This window comes from Geotrypetes seraphini, chromosome 11 (assembly GCF_902459505.1).
Source record: "Geotrypetes seraphini chromosome 11, aGeoSer1.1, whole genome shotgun sequence".
NCBI lineage: Eukaryota > Metazoa > Chordata > Amphibia > Gymnophiona > Dermophiidae > Geotrypetes > Geotrypetes seraphini.
In genome coordinates, this window is record NC_047094.1 from 127,360,036 (window position 1) to 127,378,510 (window position 18,475).

At 43.6% G+C, this 18,475-nt stretch overlaps 1 protein-coding gene across 2 annotated transcripts in view; it reads left to right on the plus strand.

Annotated features, from left to right (window-relative positions):
* LOC117369098 (IgGFc-binding protein-like) overlaps nt 1-18,475 on the plus strand; it is a 146,448-nt gene that overhangs the window by 75,206 nt on the left and 52,767 nt on the right. For both annotated transcript variants that reach the window (XM_033963095.1, XM_033963094.1), the window contains exons 12-15: nt 4,250-4,449; nt 4,652-4,793; nt 9,502-9,824; nt 17,346-17,916. In XM_033963095.1, coding sequence (XP_033818986.1) covers nt 4,250-4,449; nt 4,652-4,793; nt 9,502-9,824; nt 17,346-17,916 — 1,236 coding nt within the window. The remainder of the gene's footprint in view (nt 1-4,249; nt 4,450-4,651; nt 4,794-9,501; nt 9,825-17,345; nt 17,917-18,475) is intronic.

Below are 18,475 nucleotides of genomic sequence, written 5' to 3' on the forward strand. Positions count from 1 at the left end.
CTGGTTTTTCGATCTGGAGATCTTGTCACCATAGAAGTCTTTCCTAGCTCTTTTGAGTGTATTGTTGTAAGATTTAATGTTGACTCTCCAGATTTGTTTATCTGTGGGGGATTTCGATTTTTTCCAGATGCGTTCCAGGGATCGACATTTTTGTTTTAGCGCCCTGTGTTGTGGGAGGAACCAGGGGGCCTTACGGGAGTAGGAGATGGTTTTGGTGGAAAGTGGGGCGAGAGATTGGTAGGTGGATTCTGAGAGAGTGGTCCAAGTGTGCCAGTTGGTTGCAGGATCTGATGGCTTAGGCTTGGATGGGAGATTGTCAAGAAATTTGGACCAGAACTGGTCATTTGAAATTTTCTTACGGAAAGTAATGGACTTAGAGGACTGCGGAGAGGTTCCAAGGGGGGACATGAAGATGGGGAGACAGAAGGTTCCTAGGAAGTGGTCGGACCAGGGAACGTGATCCCAGCGGACGTCGTCGGTTGAGGTTTTGTAATCCGTGAGATCGAGGAAGCTGATGAGATCTAGAGAGTGTCCTTTTTCATGGGTTGGAGAGGAGGCGGGGGGGGAGAAGCCGAGAGAGATGAGGAAATTATTGAAATCGGATGCATCTTTACTAGAGGTGTCATCAAGGTGGAGATTGATATCTCCGATGATCAGTAGTCTATGGAACTTAAGGAAAGCGTTAGATATGGTCTCGTAAACAAGTTCGGAGGAATTGCTCCAGGGGGTGGGCGGACGATAAAGTAATAAGATACCTAGTGGGTGAAGATGGAGCTCATCATTGATAGAGGCTAACATATATTCTAGTGAATGGTGGCTGCCTTTTTCGAGGAGTTCAACATTAAAGAAAGATTTGTAGAGGAGTGCCAGTCCGCCTCCTTTACGGTTTAATCTAGGAGAAAAGAGGCCTTGGTAGCCCTGGGGGCAAATCTCGTTTTGAGTATAATAATCATCTTTTTTGATCCAGGACTCTGTGATACAGAAGAGTCCAGGATCAAAATCTGTGAGGAGGTCTTTCATAATTTGGGTCTTGTTGCATACGGATCTGGCGTTGCAGTAAAGTATCGGGACTGGGGTTAGAGAGTCAGGGGCATGGTTGGGAAGGTTGGCAGGGGGCACAGGCTTTAGGTAGGCTAGGTTGGCTTTGCGGGATTTATGTTTGTGAGAGTGACTTCTAGTGCGTAGCAGCGTGGGGATATTTAGGCTGGGGCAGGTATTAGTGACATTTGGGGAGTCTGGTAGATTGGGGGAAGAGGGTTTTAAGCAGAGGGTGATTTTAAGAGAAGAGCAGAGAAGGAGAAAAAAGAGCCAAAAGGGAGGCTTCATGTTTGACTTGGGGAGCCTTTTAAGCTGGGAGGCAAGGCTTGTTTGGATCGATTGTGAAGCAGTATGTTAAGTGGAGGGAATTTTTTTTTTTTTTTTTTTTTTTTTTTTTTGGACAACACAGGAGGGAAAGAGTGGATGAACCAGAATCCCTGCAGTGAGAGCGGATTTACCTCTGAAACTGTCTGTCTTTTTGGAACCTGAGCAATAGGGTGTTCCACACGGAATCGTATGCGGAGGGGGCTAAATCGGAGGGATTTAGCAAGGAGACTCAAGACCAGTCGCAACATAGAAGCAGGGATCCTATGGAGGACTTCTCAGAGCTTCTGCGGCCGAGAAGCTGAGGCTAGTGGGCCGAGTTCTTGCCTGCGGGCCACACACTGGACAAGCCTGTGTTACACAGTTTCTTACCAAATTATGTGGTAGAGCTGTTTGAATTTGCTGCTCCTAGTTTCCAAGTTTATTAAAACTTTCTATCCTGCACCAAGGGTCGTAGCCTTCTGGGCGGCTTACAGTCTAAAAACCCAAATACAGTGGTGCCTCACACAACGAACTTAATTCGTTCCAGGAGCAAGTTTGTTATGCGAAAAGTTCGTTATGTGAAACGCGTTAAGCGCAGTGACTAACGACTGCCTGCAGTGCCTGCGCGGAAGGATGCAATACATCGGCAGTGATCGTGGAAGCTCGGGCGACTTCGTTGTGTGAAACGAAGTTCGTTGTATGAATCATGACATGAAGTTCATTGTGTGCAGCGTTCGCTGTGCGAGGCGTTCGTTATGCGAGGCACCACTGTATTAGCTTTACATAAAACAAGAAAAGGCAAGAAAATAAATAAAAGTAAAGAGTTCAATTTAATTTAAATCAGTTTAAAAGAAACATACATCATATCAACCTGTATTTCTAATGTCTACCCGTGCCCTGCATAGAACATAAGAACATAAAGGATTGCCACTACTAGGTCAGACCTGCGGTCCATCGTGCTCAGCAGTCCGCTCACGCGGCGGCCCTTAGTTCAAAGACCAGTGCCCTAACCCACTGCTCTCCCCCTCCCATTGTTTTATTCCCTTACTCGTCTTATTTACTATCAATAACTTGTATTTATTTCCCCATTTTTTCCTTTTGTATTATATGTTTTGTCAGGTTAATCGTACTTATTTGATTTATTTCCCCCAGAAACTTGTAATTTTACTGTTTTTGTACATCGCTTAGAATTTTGAATAAGCGATTAATAAAATCCATAATAAACTTGAAACTTGAACTAACCGAGACTAGCTCTACCTATGTACGTTTCGGTTTAGCAGGAACTTGTCTAACTTTGTCTTGAATCCCTGGAGGGTGTTTTCCTCTATTACAGCCTCAGGAAGAGCAATCCAGCTTTCCACCATTCTCTGGGTGAAGAAGAACTTCCTTACATTTGTACAGAATCTATCCCCTTTTAACTTTAGAGTGTGTCTTCTCGTTCTCTCTATCTTGGAGAGAGTGAACGACCTGTCTTTATCTACTAAGTCTATTCCCTTCATTATCTTGAATGTTTTGATCATGTCCCCTCTCAGTCTCCTCTTTTCAAGGGAGAAGAGGCCCAGTTTCTCTAATCTCTCACTGTACGGCAACTCCTTTAGCCCCTTAACCATTTTAGTCGCTCTTCTCTGGACCCTTTCGAGTAGTACCATGTCCTTCTTTATGTACGGCGACCAGTGATGGATGCAGTATTCCAGGTGAGGGCGTACCATGGCCCTGTACAGCGGCATGATAACCTTCTCCGATCTGTTTGTGATTCCCTTTTTAATTATTCCTAGAATTCTGTTCACCCTTTTCGCCACCGCCGCACATTGCATAGACTTGTTGACCAGTACTCTTTCCTGCAGATTTTTGTTACTAACATGCATCACCTTACACTTATCCATGTTAAACCTCATTTGCCATATCGCAGCCCATTTCTCGAGCGTGTTTATGTCACGTTGCAGGTCTTCACAATCCCCCTGCGTCTTAACTACTCTGCATAACTTCGTATCTTCTGCAAATTTAATCACCTAACTTGTCGTACCAATTTCCAGGTCATTTATAAATACGTTGAAGAGCATGGCTTCAAGTACCGAACCCTTTGGCACTGCACTTGTGACATTTTTCCAATCTGAGTACTGTCCATTCACCCTCACTCTCTGTTTCCTACCCGCCAGCCAGTTTTTAATCCACGTGAGTATTTCACCCTCGATTCCATGGTTCGCAATTTTCCAAAGTAGTCGTTCATGCGGAACCTTGTCGAACGCCTTCTGAAAATCCAAATATACAATGTAACACTGTTTTCACCTATCATTTTTTTGAGGGGCAGAGCGTAGAAGGGTTATATTAAAAAAACTGTTGATTTTTCAAGCTGCCCACTTTGGTCCAGAGTTGCATCTAATAATATGGTCATCTACTTCTTACTTCAACTTCAGAAGAAATTTTAAAAATCATTTATAAGTTTATAAAGGAGTTATGATCTCAGTATGTTTAATTTTCTTTTGTATTTGCACTGAAAATGTTCAGTTTATTGGACTTGTTAACCACATCTAACTGTGTGGTATACCGCATAAATAAATATTTTTGTTATAACTAAAATAGAATTGCCATCCAAGTGTTCAATCTGGTCTCAACCTGCTGCAAACTCTATTTCATCCACCTCCCTCTATCAATTTTAAATTTTACTTTTACTTTAGTTCTGCAGCTGTGCTTGGAGCATTTTTACATGTGACATGATACACTTTATTATTTAATTAGTTTGTGCATATGTGCAGTTATTCGGTAATGCAGTGTACCCTTAAACAATTCTGTATGATTCCATCCTTGATTCTGTACATTTTATATACCCTATGAACATAGAAGTGACTATGAATTCAGTGTCTGAAAGATGTCTTTTTCATGATTGGAATTCCACTTCTTTTTGTAGCTCTTAATTGCCCTGTGGAAAGCCACTACAAGCTTTGCACACACAGCTGTGATTACACTTGTGCGTCTATACGTGTCCCTCTCCATTGTACCAATCATTGTTTTGAGGGCTGTGAGTGCAATGATGGATTAGTGTTTGATGGATCAGCTTGTGTGTTCCTGGAGAAATGTGGCTGTGTATATAAAGGACAATACATTAAGGTAAGTCTATAGCTTTGAACACCTCAGTTATAATTTTCTCTTTATCACTGGAATCCCCTAATACTGTGCCGTTGGGAAATAGAACGTTATTTGTGATTTCTATATGATAACTTAAGAGATATTCAGTGTAGCTTAATGAATTTATGATGCATCTGCCATTCATACTGAGCTGGATTTCCTATCCACCTTTATGCCTCCACAGCTAAATGCTACAGTCCTGCTTAATAAATGCAGAGAATCCTGCACCTGTGGCCAGGGAGGTGTTGTGTTCTGTGAGGCCCATCACTGTGCTGAGCCTGAAGTATGCAGTGTAAAAGATGGAATACAAGGATGCTGGTCACCAGGTACTATGTACTGCCTCATATATACATGCTGACACACTTCATTTTGCAATTAAGGAAGGTGCTCCTAATTTTGCCATTTGGTTTCAAGAGGTCAGTAAGTTTTTGGATGAAGCATTTGTACAACTGTTACAATTAATGGTATTGCAAGTGGCGTACCCAGGGGGGAGCGGTCTGCCCCGGGTGCATGCCCCAAGGGGATGCACAGCTGGCCACCCTCTGCTGCTGCTGCTCCCTATTCTGCCACTGCTGCTTTCCATAACCAGCAGCAGCGGCAGTAAACTTTAAATTAGGGGTGTCCGTGGCCCAGCTTGTGCTCCCACCTTTCCTTCCTTCTGTGCCTCCCTCCAGCAGGTGTTTAGCTTCTGGCCAGCTGCTGCTGTAGTGGATTTTCCTCTCAAAGCTGCGGATGTCAGCTTCTTGTACAATCCGTGGCTGCATCAGAAGTGTTCCCTCTGATATCACAGAGACTTTCGATGCAGCTGCGGATCGCGCAAGGTGTCGACGCCCACAGCGTTGAATGGAAAACTGGCTGCAGCAAGGAACTGGCCAGAAATGCTTTTGCTGTACAAGGAAGTGAAGTGAAGGGGGGGGAGGAAGAGAAATTCTGCTGCACAGGGATGGGGGGAGAGAGAAAAATGCTGCTGCTGCACAGGGATGGGGGGAGAAATGCTGTTGCTGCACAGGGAAGGGAAGGGGGAAGAGAAATTCTGCTGCAGCAGCACCCAATTGGGGAGAGAGAGAGAAGGAGGGAGAAGGAAGACAAGGGAGAGAAACGAAAGATGCCAAGTCCATGGGAGGGAGAAGAAAGAAAGAAAGGAGATACCAGAGGGGGAGGAAGAGATGTCAGGGCATGGGGGGAAGGAAGGAGACAGATGCCAGTCCAGGGAAAAGGAAGGAAGGAGGGAGGTAGAGAAAGGAAGAAGATGAGATGCCAGATAATGGAGGGGGAGTTGGAAGGAGAGGTTAGAGATGCCAGGGAATGGGAAGAAGGGAAGGGAAACTAAGGAGACAAAAGCCAGACCAGAGGGAAGGTGCCAGAGCATGGAGGGAGAGAGATGCTAGGGCATGGGGTGAAAGAAGAGAAAGAGATAGAGATGCCAGACCATGGTGGAGTGGAAAGGAAGGAAGGAAAGGAGAAGAGAGAGATGCCAAAGCATAGGGGAAGGGGTAGAGATAGAATAATGGATAGGGACTGAAGCTGAAATGAATCATGTACAAAGGAGAGTAGGAAAGAAGGAGCACAGGATATAGAGTTTATTGAAGCGACATAGAATGAGGTGGAATATAGAAGAGAGATGGGTGGACAGTGGATGGAAGGGGCAAAGAGGTTAGACAGTGGATGGAAGGGGTAGAGAGAGTGTGGGCAGTAGATGGAAGGGGTAGAGAGAGAGGGCAGAAGCTGGGTGGAAGGGGCAAAGAGAGGGCAGATGCTGCATGGAAGGGAGAAAGAAGTATAGAAAGAAGAGAGCAAAGAGAAGATGATTAAAACAGAAATGACAAAAGATAGAAAGATTTTTTTGTTGCTTTACTTAGAATCAAGTAGTATTATAACTGTATTGATAAAAGTTTATAAATAGGAAAAGGAAATAAGGCAATTTGGGGGGGGGGACTAAACCCCTTTCCTCAGGTCAGGACAGGATACCACTGTTCTGCACTGTTACTGCACTGTTCTGAAGAAAGATTTGGCCTCTGAAAGCTATTTGAAAAATGGAATAAAATGATATTTTCTTATTTCTCATTATTTGTTTTATTTCTATTTGTTAATTGTGATTGTTATTTCTATTTGTGATTGTGATTGTTATGTACCAGTTTTTTTCACATTTACATCTACTGTCTTTATATTTTGCACAGTATTAGGGGACATCCAAGCTTCACCTACAATACTATCTACTCCTTAACAAACCTAAAACGCTCAAACTAACCCTTTGTGTTTCCTAATACCATGTTCAAACTAACTCTTTGTATTTCCTATTCTAAGGTAATCCGCTTATGTACTTAGTAATATTACGACAATTCTTATATAATCTGCCTTGAACCGCAAGGTAATGGCGGAATAGAAATCACAAATGTAATGTAATGTATTGTGGTGTTGCAATGTATGCAGAGTCTGGTTTCTTGGCAGTTCAATTTAACTTTTGTCTACATATTTCTATTTTTAATTTGTGATTATTCCATATTGGGCAAGGGTGTATCTGTTCTATGTGTAAGAAAAGGACATGATTTTCTGTTGCCATTGATTGTACAGAATCAATTGACTGTGCAGAATCTGGCTTGTTTAGTTTTACAATGTGTGTGTTGGTGTTCCAGTGCTCACTGCAGTATTTAAGATGCTGCCATTTCCTAGGTACACTCTTGTGCGATATGTGGATTGTTACTAAAAATCATATTTTTCATATAGATGAGGGGGGTGTCAAAAAAAGATGGTGTCACATATACTAGGTATGCCACTGGGTATTGCAGTTAAAAAGTTTTCATTTACTCATGGAGTAAATATGAAAAGAACTAATTGGAGAAGAACTCCAGTTGCTGAAGCAGTCAGGAAACTGATGCCATATGGAGCACAAAGAGAAAAGGAGTGTAGGAACAGTTCAAGAGAAGGTGTGTGCAGGGCTACAGCAAGAGCTAAATGCTCAGTCTACTGACTGAATAGAAAAACAGCCAACAGTACTAGATTAAAACGTGGCGTGCTCCTGAGGGAAAAAAACTACAAGTAACAATTCAAATTGTAATATTTTTATTTCCATCACACTGAAAGCACTGAAAAGGCCAGCAGACCTAATTTTCCAAAGGATTTATCTGTGCAATTTTCATACTTACATGGATGAGTACTTTGCTTTCAAAGTCCCATTTCTCTATCTTTTGGTCATAGGTTTCAACTTTTTATGGAAAGATATCAGAAATAATATAAAAGCCTAATGAACATTTGTTTCTTAAACACTTCAAGTTGTTTTATAATAACAATAAAGTTAGGTAATGTTTGGCTGCATTAGATGCTATTTGACCAAAAATTATTTGATTGCAGCAGGATGAGCTGGGGCAGGGCCAGAAGTTATCCAGATAGCAGTGATATTCAGTTGTTGCTGTTATCGGTATAGCTCTGAACACAGAAACAGCAGATAGGAGGAAAGCTTTTCCCATGAGCAAAGCCTCTTTTGCATGCAGAGAAATGCTCCAGCTGAAAAGTAGATATATACAGTAGATCTACATGTAGGTTCTACCACGGGCATAATTTGTGTGGATCAGAGCCAGAGTTGCAAGATATATACATAGGGCCTGATTTTATCAATGGCGCCTACTGCATTAGTTACCTAACTTAATTTTCTTTATTAGTTCAGTCAGCATTGTTAATTTAACAGCACCATTAAAAATAATTTTTTAAAAATTTCTAATAGGCATCTAACTCAGTAGGCACAAGGTAGGCATCTTCACCAAGGTGCCTGCCCACACGTACCTAAAAAGTAGGCATGGTTAGGGGGTGGAGTTTGGGTGTGGCATGAGTTAGGCACATGTAGGCGCCTACCTTAGTTGCTGCTCATTTAGGGGAAGAAACCCTGGCCTAATATACTGGCACCTAAGTTGCTAATGCCTAGCTGTGCCTAACTCAATTTAGGTGCCACTAGTTGCAATTCTATAAATGGCGTCTAACTCTGAATGACATGTGGTAGGTGCCATTTTACTAGGCACCTACTGATTTAGGCACCAAATATAGAATCAGGCCCATAGTAATTCACAAGGTGTAAATGAAGGATACACACACACAGTTACAGCAGCATCAGATTAGATGCAAATTTGTATGTAGGTATTTATGTGCTATTGAGGCTTGTTCTGCAAGTCTTTTAGAATAAACTTAAAATAGGCTTCTTTTAGGCTGTCATTTTCTCTGTTTCTATTTCTGCATATGGAAGAGTAATTTAGTAACTGGGCATTGAAGTTCCAAATATGCCTATTTTATAACGGCATACTGTTGATGTCTATGTGTTGGATCCCAAGCACAGTACCGGGTAAAGCTTTGGATTCTCGCCCAGAAATAGCTAAGAAGAAAAAAAAAAAAAATTTAAATTGAATCAGGTTGGGCAGACTGGATGGACCATTCGGGTCTTTATCTGCCGTCATCTACTATGTTACTATGTGTGTTTATAAAACAGGCATGTAGAATGAACCCCATTAACACAGAAACACAAAGTTAAATCTTCTCTGTCCAGCCTATTCCATGATGAAATCCTACACAAAACGTTTTGCTGTACATGAGCCATGCAATTTTATATAAGACCTTTTCTGTATGTAACAAGCAGGAAAATAATTTGTAAACTTACTCCATAATGTGCATTAATCCAACACCACAGCATAGCAAATAGACTTATATATATGTGCCATGATCAATGCCTAATATTATCAGTTCCTTACCATCTTCAGCCTGATATTGTGCTAGCATTTATCAGACATTCACTCCTGGTGAATTGCCCATGATGGCAATGGATTTGTTTGAATAGCATACTATACTAAGATGCTTCTATTATAAATACACATTTACAAGTTTCTTGCTTCTTGAGTAGTACATTCATTCTTCTCTCAATTATGCTACATTGATATTTTGCCTTGTCTTTGTTTTTTGTGTTTGTACTGTTGGATGTTCCTTAATAAAAAGATTTACAAAAAAAAAAAAAAAAAGATGTAAAATTAATAACCAAAAGTGATCTTTTCTTCCCAGACCCATGCTTAGATGCCAAATGCAGGGTAAAAGAGTCATGTCGAACTGTAGATGGAAAGGCACACTGTGTACCCAGCTACACTGGAATATGCAGGGTATGGGTGAATCCCCACTACCACACATTTGATGGTTATGACTATGAGTTCCAGGGCACCTGCACTTACACCCTTTCTAGATTCTGTGGTGGAGACCATACTCTGATTCCCTTTTCCATAGACCTGAAGAATGACAACAGTCAGTCAGTCTCTTACATAAAACAGGTTAAAATCTACGTGTATGGCTATAATATAACCCTTGAAAAGAACAACGTTGGAAAAGTTGGGGTGAGTTTTTCAGAAAACAGAGTGAATGAATTGCATGAACAGTATTAAATACTGTCAAATATTGACATCATATGTGTATGTAAAGTTATGAGGGATGATAGTCAAAATTTTGTTTGACGAACTTTGGAAATTAACTGGATAAATCTCTGGGCTTGAATTCAGAAGAGGAAACACAGGGACTTTTCTAGGACATGCTGGAACTTTGTTAGGGCACTGCTGATACTCAATACTGCCTAGATAAAGAACACACCTAATATTTTTGGGACAAAGTTATTCAAATGACTGAAATTAAAATCTCAAATCTCAAATAATATGAGTCAGGAAAACACTCAATCAAATTTAAAGAAATATCAAACAATTTTCTATCATGCTCAAGTCCTCAATTATAAGGGTTCCAAGATTCAATTAAGTGACTAAACATAATACAATCAGGATATTTAGATTAAAAGGAAAAAAGACAGCCTATAATGGTAGGAAATGAATTCTACATTTAGAGGTTGTTGTAACTTATTCTTTTTCAAGGCTTTTTAGAGACAAAAATCCAGTCAAGTGGGATGGATCAAAGAAAACCTATTTAAAGTATTTATATCTAATTATGCACTTGCACAGGTAACGCAGGAAAAAATTCCACTAATAGAAGTTACTGCGGGTCTCATCAACAAATATTCTCGCATTCTTCTCTGAGTATCTTTAGAGACATCAGGAAACATTAATATTTTCTGTTCAAGATGATTATACTTGGAAATGTATTTGAAAAATTAAATATAGAATTAAAAATAAAAAAAGTAAAAAAGTTATTCAAATGACTTTAGAAATATTTATCAGCAGAATTTTTTGCATAAGTCCCACTCAATATCTGTTTAAAGTTATATGAATCAGTTAATCTGGAGGATCTACCACTTGCAACCTTGCTTGTATTGGACTAACTTACAAAATATTGCCACATACTAAAGAAGCACACAGTGGGCCTCTGGATATGAAGAACAAGCTTTAAGAAATGACCTGACATGTTTTGATATTATCCTCTATCAGGGGTCATAAATCCTGGTAGTTGACAGAAAATATAATTTTTATAGCGCCTGGTAGACCAGTTTAGTCCTTATGAATGAGTAATATACCTCACTGCGACCAGCAGGTGGAGACTGAGAGCATAACTTGGATATTAGGATAGACTCTCCCCTAGCAATCCAATCTATCTCAATCTCCAGCAGCAGGTGGTAAGACTAATTCAGCTCCCCTCTTAGTACTGTTAGAATTTGTTTTGGACTCCTGGGATCCCCTTTTGTGCAAGACAGAGCTTGGACAGGTCCTGTTTGGGGATCCGTCTGACTTCGGGAGTGTTAAACCCAGTGGGTCTCATGCTGGGTCCCTCCCCCCACCTTCCTCCACCTCCCCAAATTTTGGTAGAGGTGCCTCAGCCGGTAGCCTGGCCCCTGTGGTTGGTCAGGCTTCCAGCTTTGAAAGCTGTGGAGTCTGTTCTGATTAGCTAAAAATTGCCCTTCATTAAAATCCTGAGGCTGTGCTGGTAAGAAAGGGTTCTTTTCCCTTCCATTTGCTATCTTTTGCTGTTATTTCTCATCTAACCTAGACTTTTTCCAGTTAGGGCGGTTTTGCAGCACAACGAGCACTCGGCAGGAGAAAAAGTGCTCATTGTGCTCTAGCCGCAAGGCACTCGTGACCGGCCAGTAAAAACGCTGCACAGATCGGAGCGGTGGGGGAACCTCATCGGCTTTGGGGACCGGTGACTAGGGAATCCTGCCACCAGTGCTTCGTGAGTCGGCCACGATTTTGGAGGAAACCCGGGCTTCCCCCACCGCCGGAGTGGCTGGGGATTCCCTTGCCATGATGGAGAGCTCGTCGGCCTTGGGGGCAGGAAATGTCCAGGCTTTCAGGTGATGTAGGCCTCGAGCTCTGTTTTGGTGATTTCTGGCCAGTTTTTGGCGGGAAACACCTCCATCTTTTCCATGTCCTCAGGTGATCTTGCCCCTATATTGGAGAAGCAGGGGGAAGGTTTGTGCTGGGTCCCCTGCTGTGGCAGCCACTGGGGCCACCTTGAGGCAACTGGGAGGGTTTTTCCCCCTGATTTTATTTTAGCACTTGGCAAGGCCTGCTTGTGAAGATGCGTCCATGGTGCGCATTTTTCAGCGGGACAGCCTTCATGAGCTAATTCTTCAGGTCTTCTCTGTTTTAAACTTTGAGGACACCGTGTTGGAGCCCCTGCGTACAGTGGACTCCTATGCATCAGGATATTCGGAATTTTATGCTTGCACCGTGGCAGGTGCTGGTGAATGGAGGTCCTGTTTCCAATCTGGGGGTCTCGGGGGGGTTGTGACCTCAATGTCTGCTCCAGTTCGGCCCCAGCCAGCGCTGGTTTTTGCACTCCTCCTCCTCTCTCTTCTAAGCGGCTGAGGGTCTCTTGGGTTGAGGTTTTTTTGTCCAGAAGAGTCAGATGTGCTTTATGAGGACCTGGACATTTGGGGAGATTTACAGGATCCTCTGGGGGGGGTGTTGGCTCTGCCAACGGGGGGTCGAGCATCCATCTGCTGGTGAAGATGCGTCCATGGTGCGCATATTTCAGCGGGACGGCTTTCATGAGCTAATTCTTTAGGTCTCCTCTGTTTTAAACTTTGAGGACACCGTATTGGAGCCCCCACGTATAGGGGTCCCTATGCTTAAGGATATTTGGGATTTTAGGCTTGCACTGTGGCAAGTGCCAGAAGTGCCTTTTTCATTTTTTCGCACTCCATGGCCTGCCTGTATCCCATTCCTGACGGGGATAGGGACACTATGAAGTTGCCGATGGTGGATGCGGTGGTCTCGGCCATCTCTAAGTGGCTTACCGTGCCTTTTGAGGACGGTACACCCTTGAAGGACCATGAGGAGTGTAAGTTGGAGTCCCTCCTTAAACAGAGTTTTACTGTGACAGCTCTGGCGGTCCAGGTGGCGATGTGTTTTTGCTGGACCGAGCATGTGCTTGACAGTAAATATGCAGATTGGGAATTGGTAAAGAACGAAGTTGCCAAAATTGTATTGGGGGCTTCTTATCTCTCAGATGCCAAGTATGACCTCTTGCGAGTTTCTGCCAAGTCGTTGGCTGTTGGAGTGGCAGTACGCCGTATCTTGTGGCTTCGCGCTTGGCCGATGGATACAGCATCCAAAGCTAAGTTGACAAAGTTTCCCTTTAAGGGGTCTTTCTTGTTTGGTGAGGACTTGGACAAGTTAGTTCAGATTTTAACTGATTCTAAAGTGCCTCGTTTGCCTGAGGATAGGCTTAGGCCGCTGGTTCGGGGTGTGCTGCTCATGGGGGTGGGGGTGATTTCTGCTGCTTCTGCCCTGGTCGAGGGGGTCACCTCTTTTCATTCTACTGGGCTCTCTAGAGGCAGGTTCTTCCAGCACATGCAGTCCTTTCATGGGGCCATTCGGGGGGGGGGGGGGGTGTAGTACCCCTACCAGGTCCCCTCTGCCCATCTTGCCCAATGACTCCTTGCCAGAACCTGTCTTGGTTCCGGTGGACACCAGGCTGTGAGATTTTTATCTGAAGTGGGCAGAGATCATGTCCGATCAGTGGGTTCTGGAGGTGATTCAGGATGACTATGCACTGGAGTTCGCCTGTTCCTTGCCAGATCATTTTCTCGCTTCTCCCTCGCAGATGGCATGGAAGCAGCAGTCCTTTCACCAGACCCTTCAAAGATTGCTGTATCTCTATGCGATGGTTCCGGTTCCCCCTCAGGAGTGGGGCACAGGTTGGTACTCGATTTACTTTGTGGTGCCAAAGAAAGTAGGGACCTTTTGGCCAATCCTAGATTTGAAGGGAGTCAACAAGGGTCTTCACGTGCCATCCTTCCACATGGAAAATCTGCGGTCTGTGATTCTGGTGGTTCAGCCGAGGGAGTTTCTGACCTCTCTAGATCTGATGGAGGCCTACTTGCACATTTCTATTCAGGCCTCCCATCATCGCTTCCTGTGCTTTGCGATCTTGGGACAACACTATCAGTTCTGTGCACTTCCCTGTGGTCTGGCCATGGCTCTGCAGACATTCACCACGCGGCAGCGTTGTGAAAAGAGGGCATTCTGGTTCATCCCTATCTGGACAATTGATTGATTTGGGTGAGGTCGTTCTGGGAGATCACCCGGGTCACAGCTCAGATAGTGGAGTTTCTGCAGTTGGTGGGGTGGGTTTTCAAACTTTCCAAGAGTCGTTTGTCTCCATCTCAGCATCTGGAATATCTAGGAGTTCTGTTTGACACCTCCTTGGGGAAGGTCTTTCTTCCGGAGTTCCGGATAAGCAAATTGTAATCTCAGATTCGCCTGCTTATGGCATCCCGGTGTTCTCAGGTACAGGATTTCCTCCAAGTCATGGGGTCTATGGCGGCTTCCCTCGACATGATGAGGTGGACTCGGACCCACATACATCCTCTTCAGTATGCTCTTCTTCAGAGGTGGTCGTCTCAGAGACACAGTCTGGATCATCATGTTCCGCTTCAGGGCTTGGCTCATTGAAGTCTTCCGTGGTGGCTCCAGACCTCCCATCTTGTACAAAGGGTGAGTCTGGACCAGCTGTAGTGGATGGTGTTGCTCACGGATGCCAGTCTTCTCGTTTGGGGAGCTCAGTGTCTAGGTCACTTAGCTCAGGGCACCTGGTCCACAGAGGAGGCTTCCTGGTAGATAAATGTCTTAGAGACCAGAGCCATCCATCTGGCATTGTTAGCCTTCCAGTCCTTTCTGTTGGGCAAGTCCGTCAGGGTTCTTTCAGACAATGCCATGGCAGTGGCCTATGTCAATCATTAGGGGGGGGCAACAGGAGCACTTTGGTGGAACAGGAGGCAGCTCTACTCATGCTCTGGGCAGAGTCTCATCTTCAGGACATCTCAGCCTCCCACATAGCCAGAGTGGAGAATATTCAAGCGGACTTCCTCAGTCGTCATGTGCTACACTCGAAACTTTATCTTTTCTGTCACAGCCCCCTCCCTCTAGAACGCAATTCCATCTCATCTTCGATCGGAGAACTTACTCGATAAATTCAAAACCAAACCAAAAACTTTGTTATTTCAAGATGCATACCAAAATTCTGGATAAGATCCCTGTTTTCTTTCTACTTTTAATTGTTCAAAACAACCGCTTTTATGAAGCGACTTCCCTCCCCTCTCCTTTTTTGTTCTCTCCCTTCCCTTCCTACCTCACTTTTACTTTTTATTTTGACTTCGATGTAATTTTTGAAATCTTCCCCTCCCTCAGTGCCTTCCATACCCACTTTGCCCTTATTTTTGTCTTCATCTGGTTTTTATGTTCCTTTATTTTTTTTTTGAATGCTTTTTTTTTTTATCTCTAATTTTAGGAATTGTAAACCATCCATATATTTGTTTGATGGTCAGTATATCAAATTGTAAATAAACTTGGAAAAGTAGAGTGGTATCTAAGCCCCATGGCTTTTCAGTTGATAGTGCAGTCTTGGGGTCAGCCCCTCATGGACCTGATGGCCACAAGTGTCAGTGCCAAAACACCCCGTTTCTTCTGTTGTCACAGAGATGGTCAGGCCAAGGGCCTGGAACCTCTGTTTCAACCATGGTTCTCTGCATAGTTTGACTTCCAGGCCTTGTGGTTCTGTTGGCTCCGGATTGGCCCAGGCGACCATGGTACGCGGCTCTGGTGAGGCATCTGGTAGCGGATTCCCTTCCTCTGCCTCTCTCGGCTGACCTTCTGACTCAGGTTCCCATTCCCTTCTGTCATACAGCTTGGCTCTTGAAAGGGATCACCTAGATAAGAAGGGGTATTCAGATAAAGTGATCTCAAACCTCTTGGGGTCCCGGAGGCTTTCTACCTCTCGGGCTTATGTGAGGGTTTGGCGTATATTTGAGGAGTGGGTGCTGTGCGTGGAGAGGTCTCTTTTCACGCTTTCTTGCCTACCGTCTTAGAGTTCTTTCAGGATGGCCCAGACAGGGGACTGGCTTGGTCTTCTCTCTGGGTTCAGCTTGTGGCCTTGTCAGCCTTTCATGGGTTGTTGAAAGGTCAGCGTTTCCTGATGTGATTCGCTTCTTGTGGGCAGCCAAATTGCTCAAGCCTCCCATGTGACACTCTGTTCCATCTTGGGATCTGAAACTGGTTCTGTCCATTCTGGTGCGCCCACCTTTTGAACCGTTGGGTGACTGCTGTTTGAAGGACCTTACTCTTAAAGCGGTCTTCATGGTGGCCATTACTTCTGCTAGATGTGTTTCTGTGTTTCTCAGCTGTAGGCTTTCTCATGTAGGGTTCCCTTACTGGAGTTTTCTAGGGAGCAGGTTGTCTTGTGGCCTATTCCTTCTTTTCTGCCAAAGGTAGTTTCTCCTTTTTATGTCAGGCAGGCAGTGGTCCTCCCGATGCTGCGTAGCCAGAAGGACTCTTCTGAGCAGAGGCAGTTGCACAAGTTGGATGTCAGTCAGGTCCTTCACTCTTATGTGCAGAGGGTGCAGGAGATCAGAAAGACAGATCGTCTCTTTGTCCTTCTAGCGGGTCCTCATAAGGGGGATGGCGCTTTTATTGCATGCTCGATCAAGGAGACTATTGCTTCTACTTATCTTTTGAAGTAAAAGCCTGTTCCAGAATTTCTCAAGGCTCATTCCACTCGGGGTCAGGCAGCTTCATGGGTCGAGTCTTCTCTAGTGCCTCCAGTGGTTATTTGCAAGGCTGCAGTTTGGTCTTCTCTACATTCCTTTGTCAGACATTATCGTGTGGATGTTTAGGCATGTCGGGACATGGTATTCAGTTAGCGTGTTCTGGTGTTGGCCCTTCGGGGGTCCCACCCTTGATGGGTACTGCTTTGGTACATCCCATTTGTAAGGACTATACCTGTCTATCAGGCGCTACAGAAGGAGAAATTAGGTTCTTACCTGCTAATTTTCATTCTGTTAGCCTGTAGACTGGTATAGTCCCCCACCCTATCTGTCTTTGTGTGGTGATTGCGGGTTTTTGTTTTGCTCGCATGCAGATTTTGGTTTTTTCTGCAGGTTCTCGTATTTTTCTAGGGCCAGAGAGAATTAAGAACAGCGGCTATGGCTCAGCTGGTGAACTGTGGGGATATTTTCTATACCAGGGTTTAGTTCTACACATGTTCCAACAGTTGTTTACAAGTGTTTGTTGTTTTTACACTCTTGTTTGGAGTATGTTTTACTGTTTTCAGTTGAAGTCTTTCCTAGGTTCTGCTTGGCTATTTAGCAGACTGGATTGCTAGGGGGGAGCCTATCCTAATATACAAGTTTAGGTCTTAGACTCCACCTGCTGGTCGCAGTGAGGTATATTACCCATTCATAAGGACTATACAGGCTAACAGAAAGAAAATTAGCAGATAAGAACCTAATTTTTCCTTTCTGCTCATTCAGTCTTATTGGACAAATTCACAATTGTTCATGTGATTTAGCTTTTTTCGTGCTGCTTTTAAACTGCATCTAAATTAAGTATATTAAGTAGAGAATTGTTGACAATTGTAGAGGCAGAACATTAGTTATAATTTTGTATAAAAGTAATTGAGCACTTTATTTCATTTCCCAGTTAAATGGTGCCTTTGTTAATTTGCCAATCAACGTGGAAGTTGATAAAATAAGCATCTATCAAAGAGGCTTTGATTGCTTAGTAGAAATGGATTTTGGGCTCGTGATAATCTATAATTGGGCCACCTATCTGGAGATTCACCTTCCCAGCCGTTATTATAATGCAACCTGTGGTCTGTGTGGAAATTTCAATGGAAACCCAACAGATGAGATGGGGACTGTTACCAGCACTCCAGCTTCATCCATCCTGGAATGGGCCAGCAGCTGGAGAGTTCAGCAGCGGGACCTTTTCTGTTGTGATGTCCCCGAAACCTGCCCATTCTGTGATGAGAGCAAGGCAGAGTTGTATGAAAGTGAGCACTATTGTGGTCTGATCAACAAGGAAAACAATGGAGCTTTCATAATGTGTCACGCAATTCTGAAACCTGATCTGTTCTTTGATAGCTGTGTATACAACGTCTGCATTCATGATGGTGCTATGAAAGTCTTCTGTCAGGAGCTCAGCACCTATGCATCAGCCTGTAGAAATGCAGGGGTCCCAGTTTATGACTGGAGGACACCTGCTAAATGCCGTGAGTACCTTTCCCATCTCTTACAATAAGTAATAATATTCAGATGCAGAGCTTTCAATTTTGGAAATGGCAGGGCATATGTCACACAGAGGTGGTGCACTCATACTCAGTGAGGGAGGGAAAATGGCAACTATTAACTATGTGGAAACAATAAGAACAGCAAGCCAATGTGAAGATAAAAAGTAGACTTTATTAACTTATCTTGCTCCTTTATTAACAAATCTTGTTCCTGGAGCAAGATAAGTTAATAAAGTCTACATTTTATCTTCACATCTGTCTTCTGTTCTTATTGTTTTCAGGTTGGATTTTGCCAGCCAGTTGCCTTGTTGTTTTCTGGGATCCTAACTACTGTACTATTGCAGCAACCCTTGTTGGACATGTGGGGGATATATCTATAACTGTACCCAGGAGCAAGTCTCCAAAGGACGCCAAAAGTTAGGTGCTAAGATGCAGCACACTGATCACAAATTCTATAATGGTATGTGCTACTTAGATTCTGTTATACACTCGTAGAATGCTAGCATAAGTCAGCATTTATGCACCATTATTTAGGCACTCC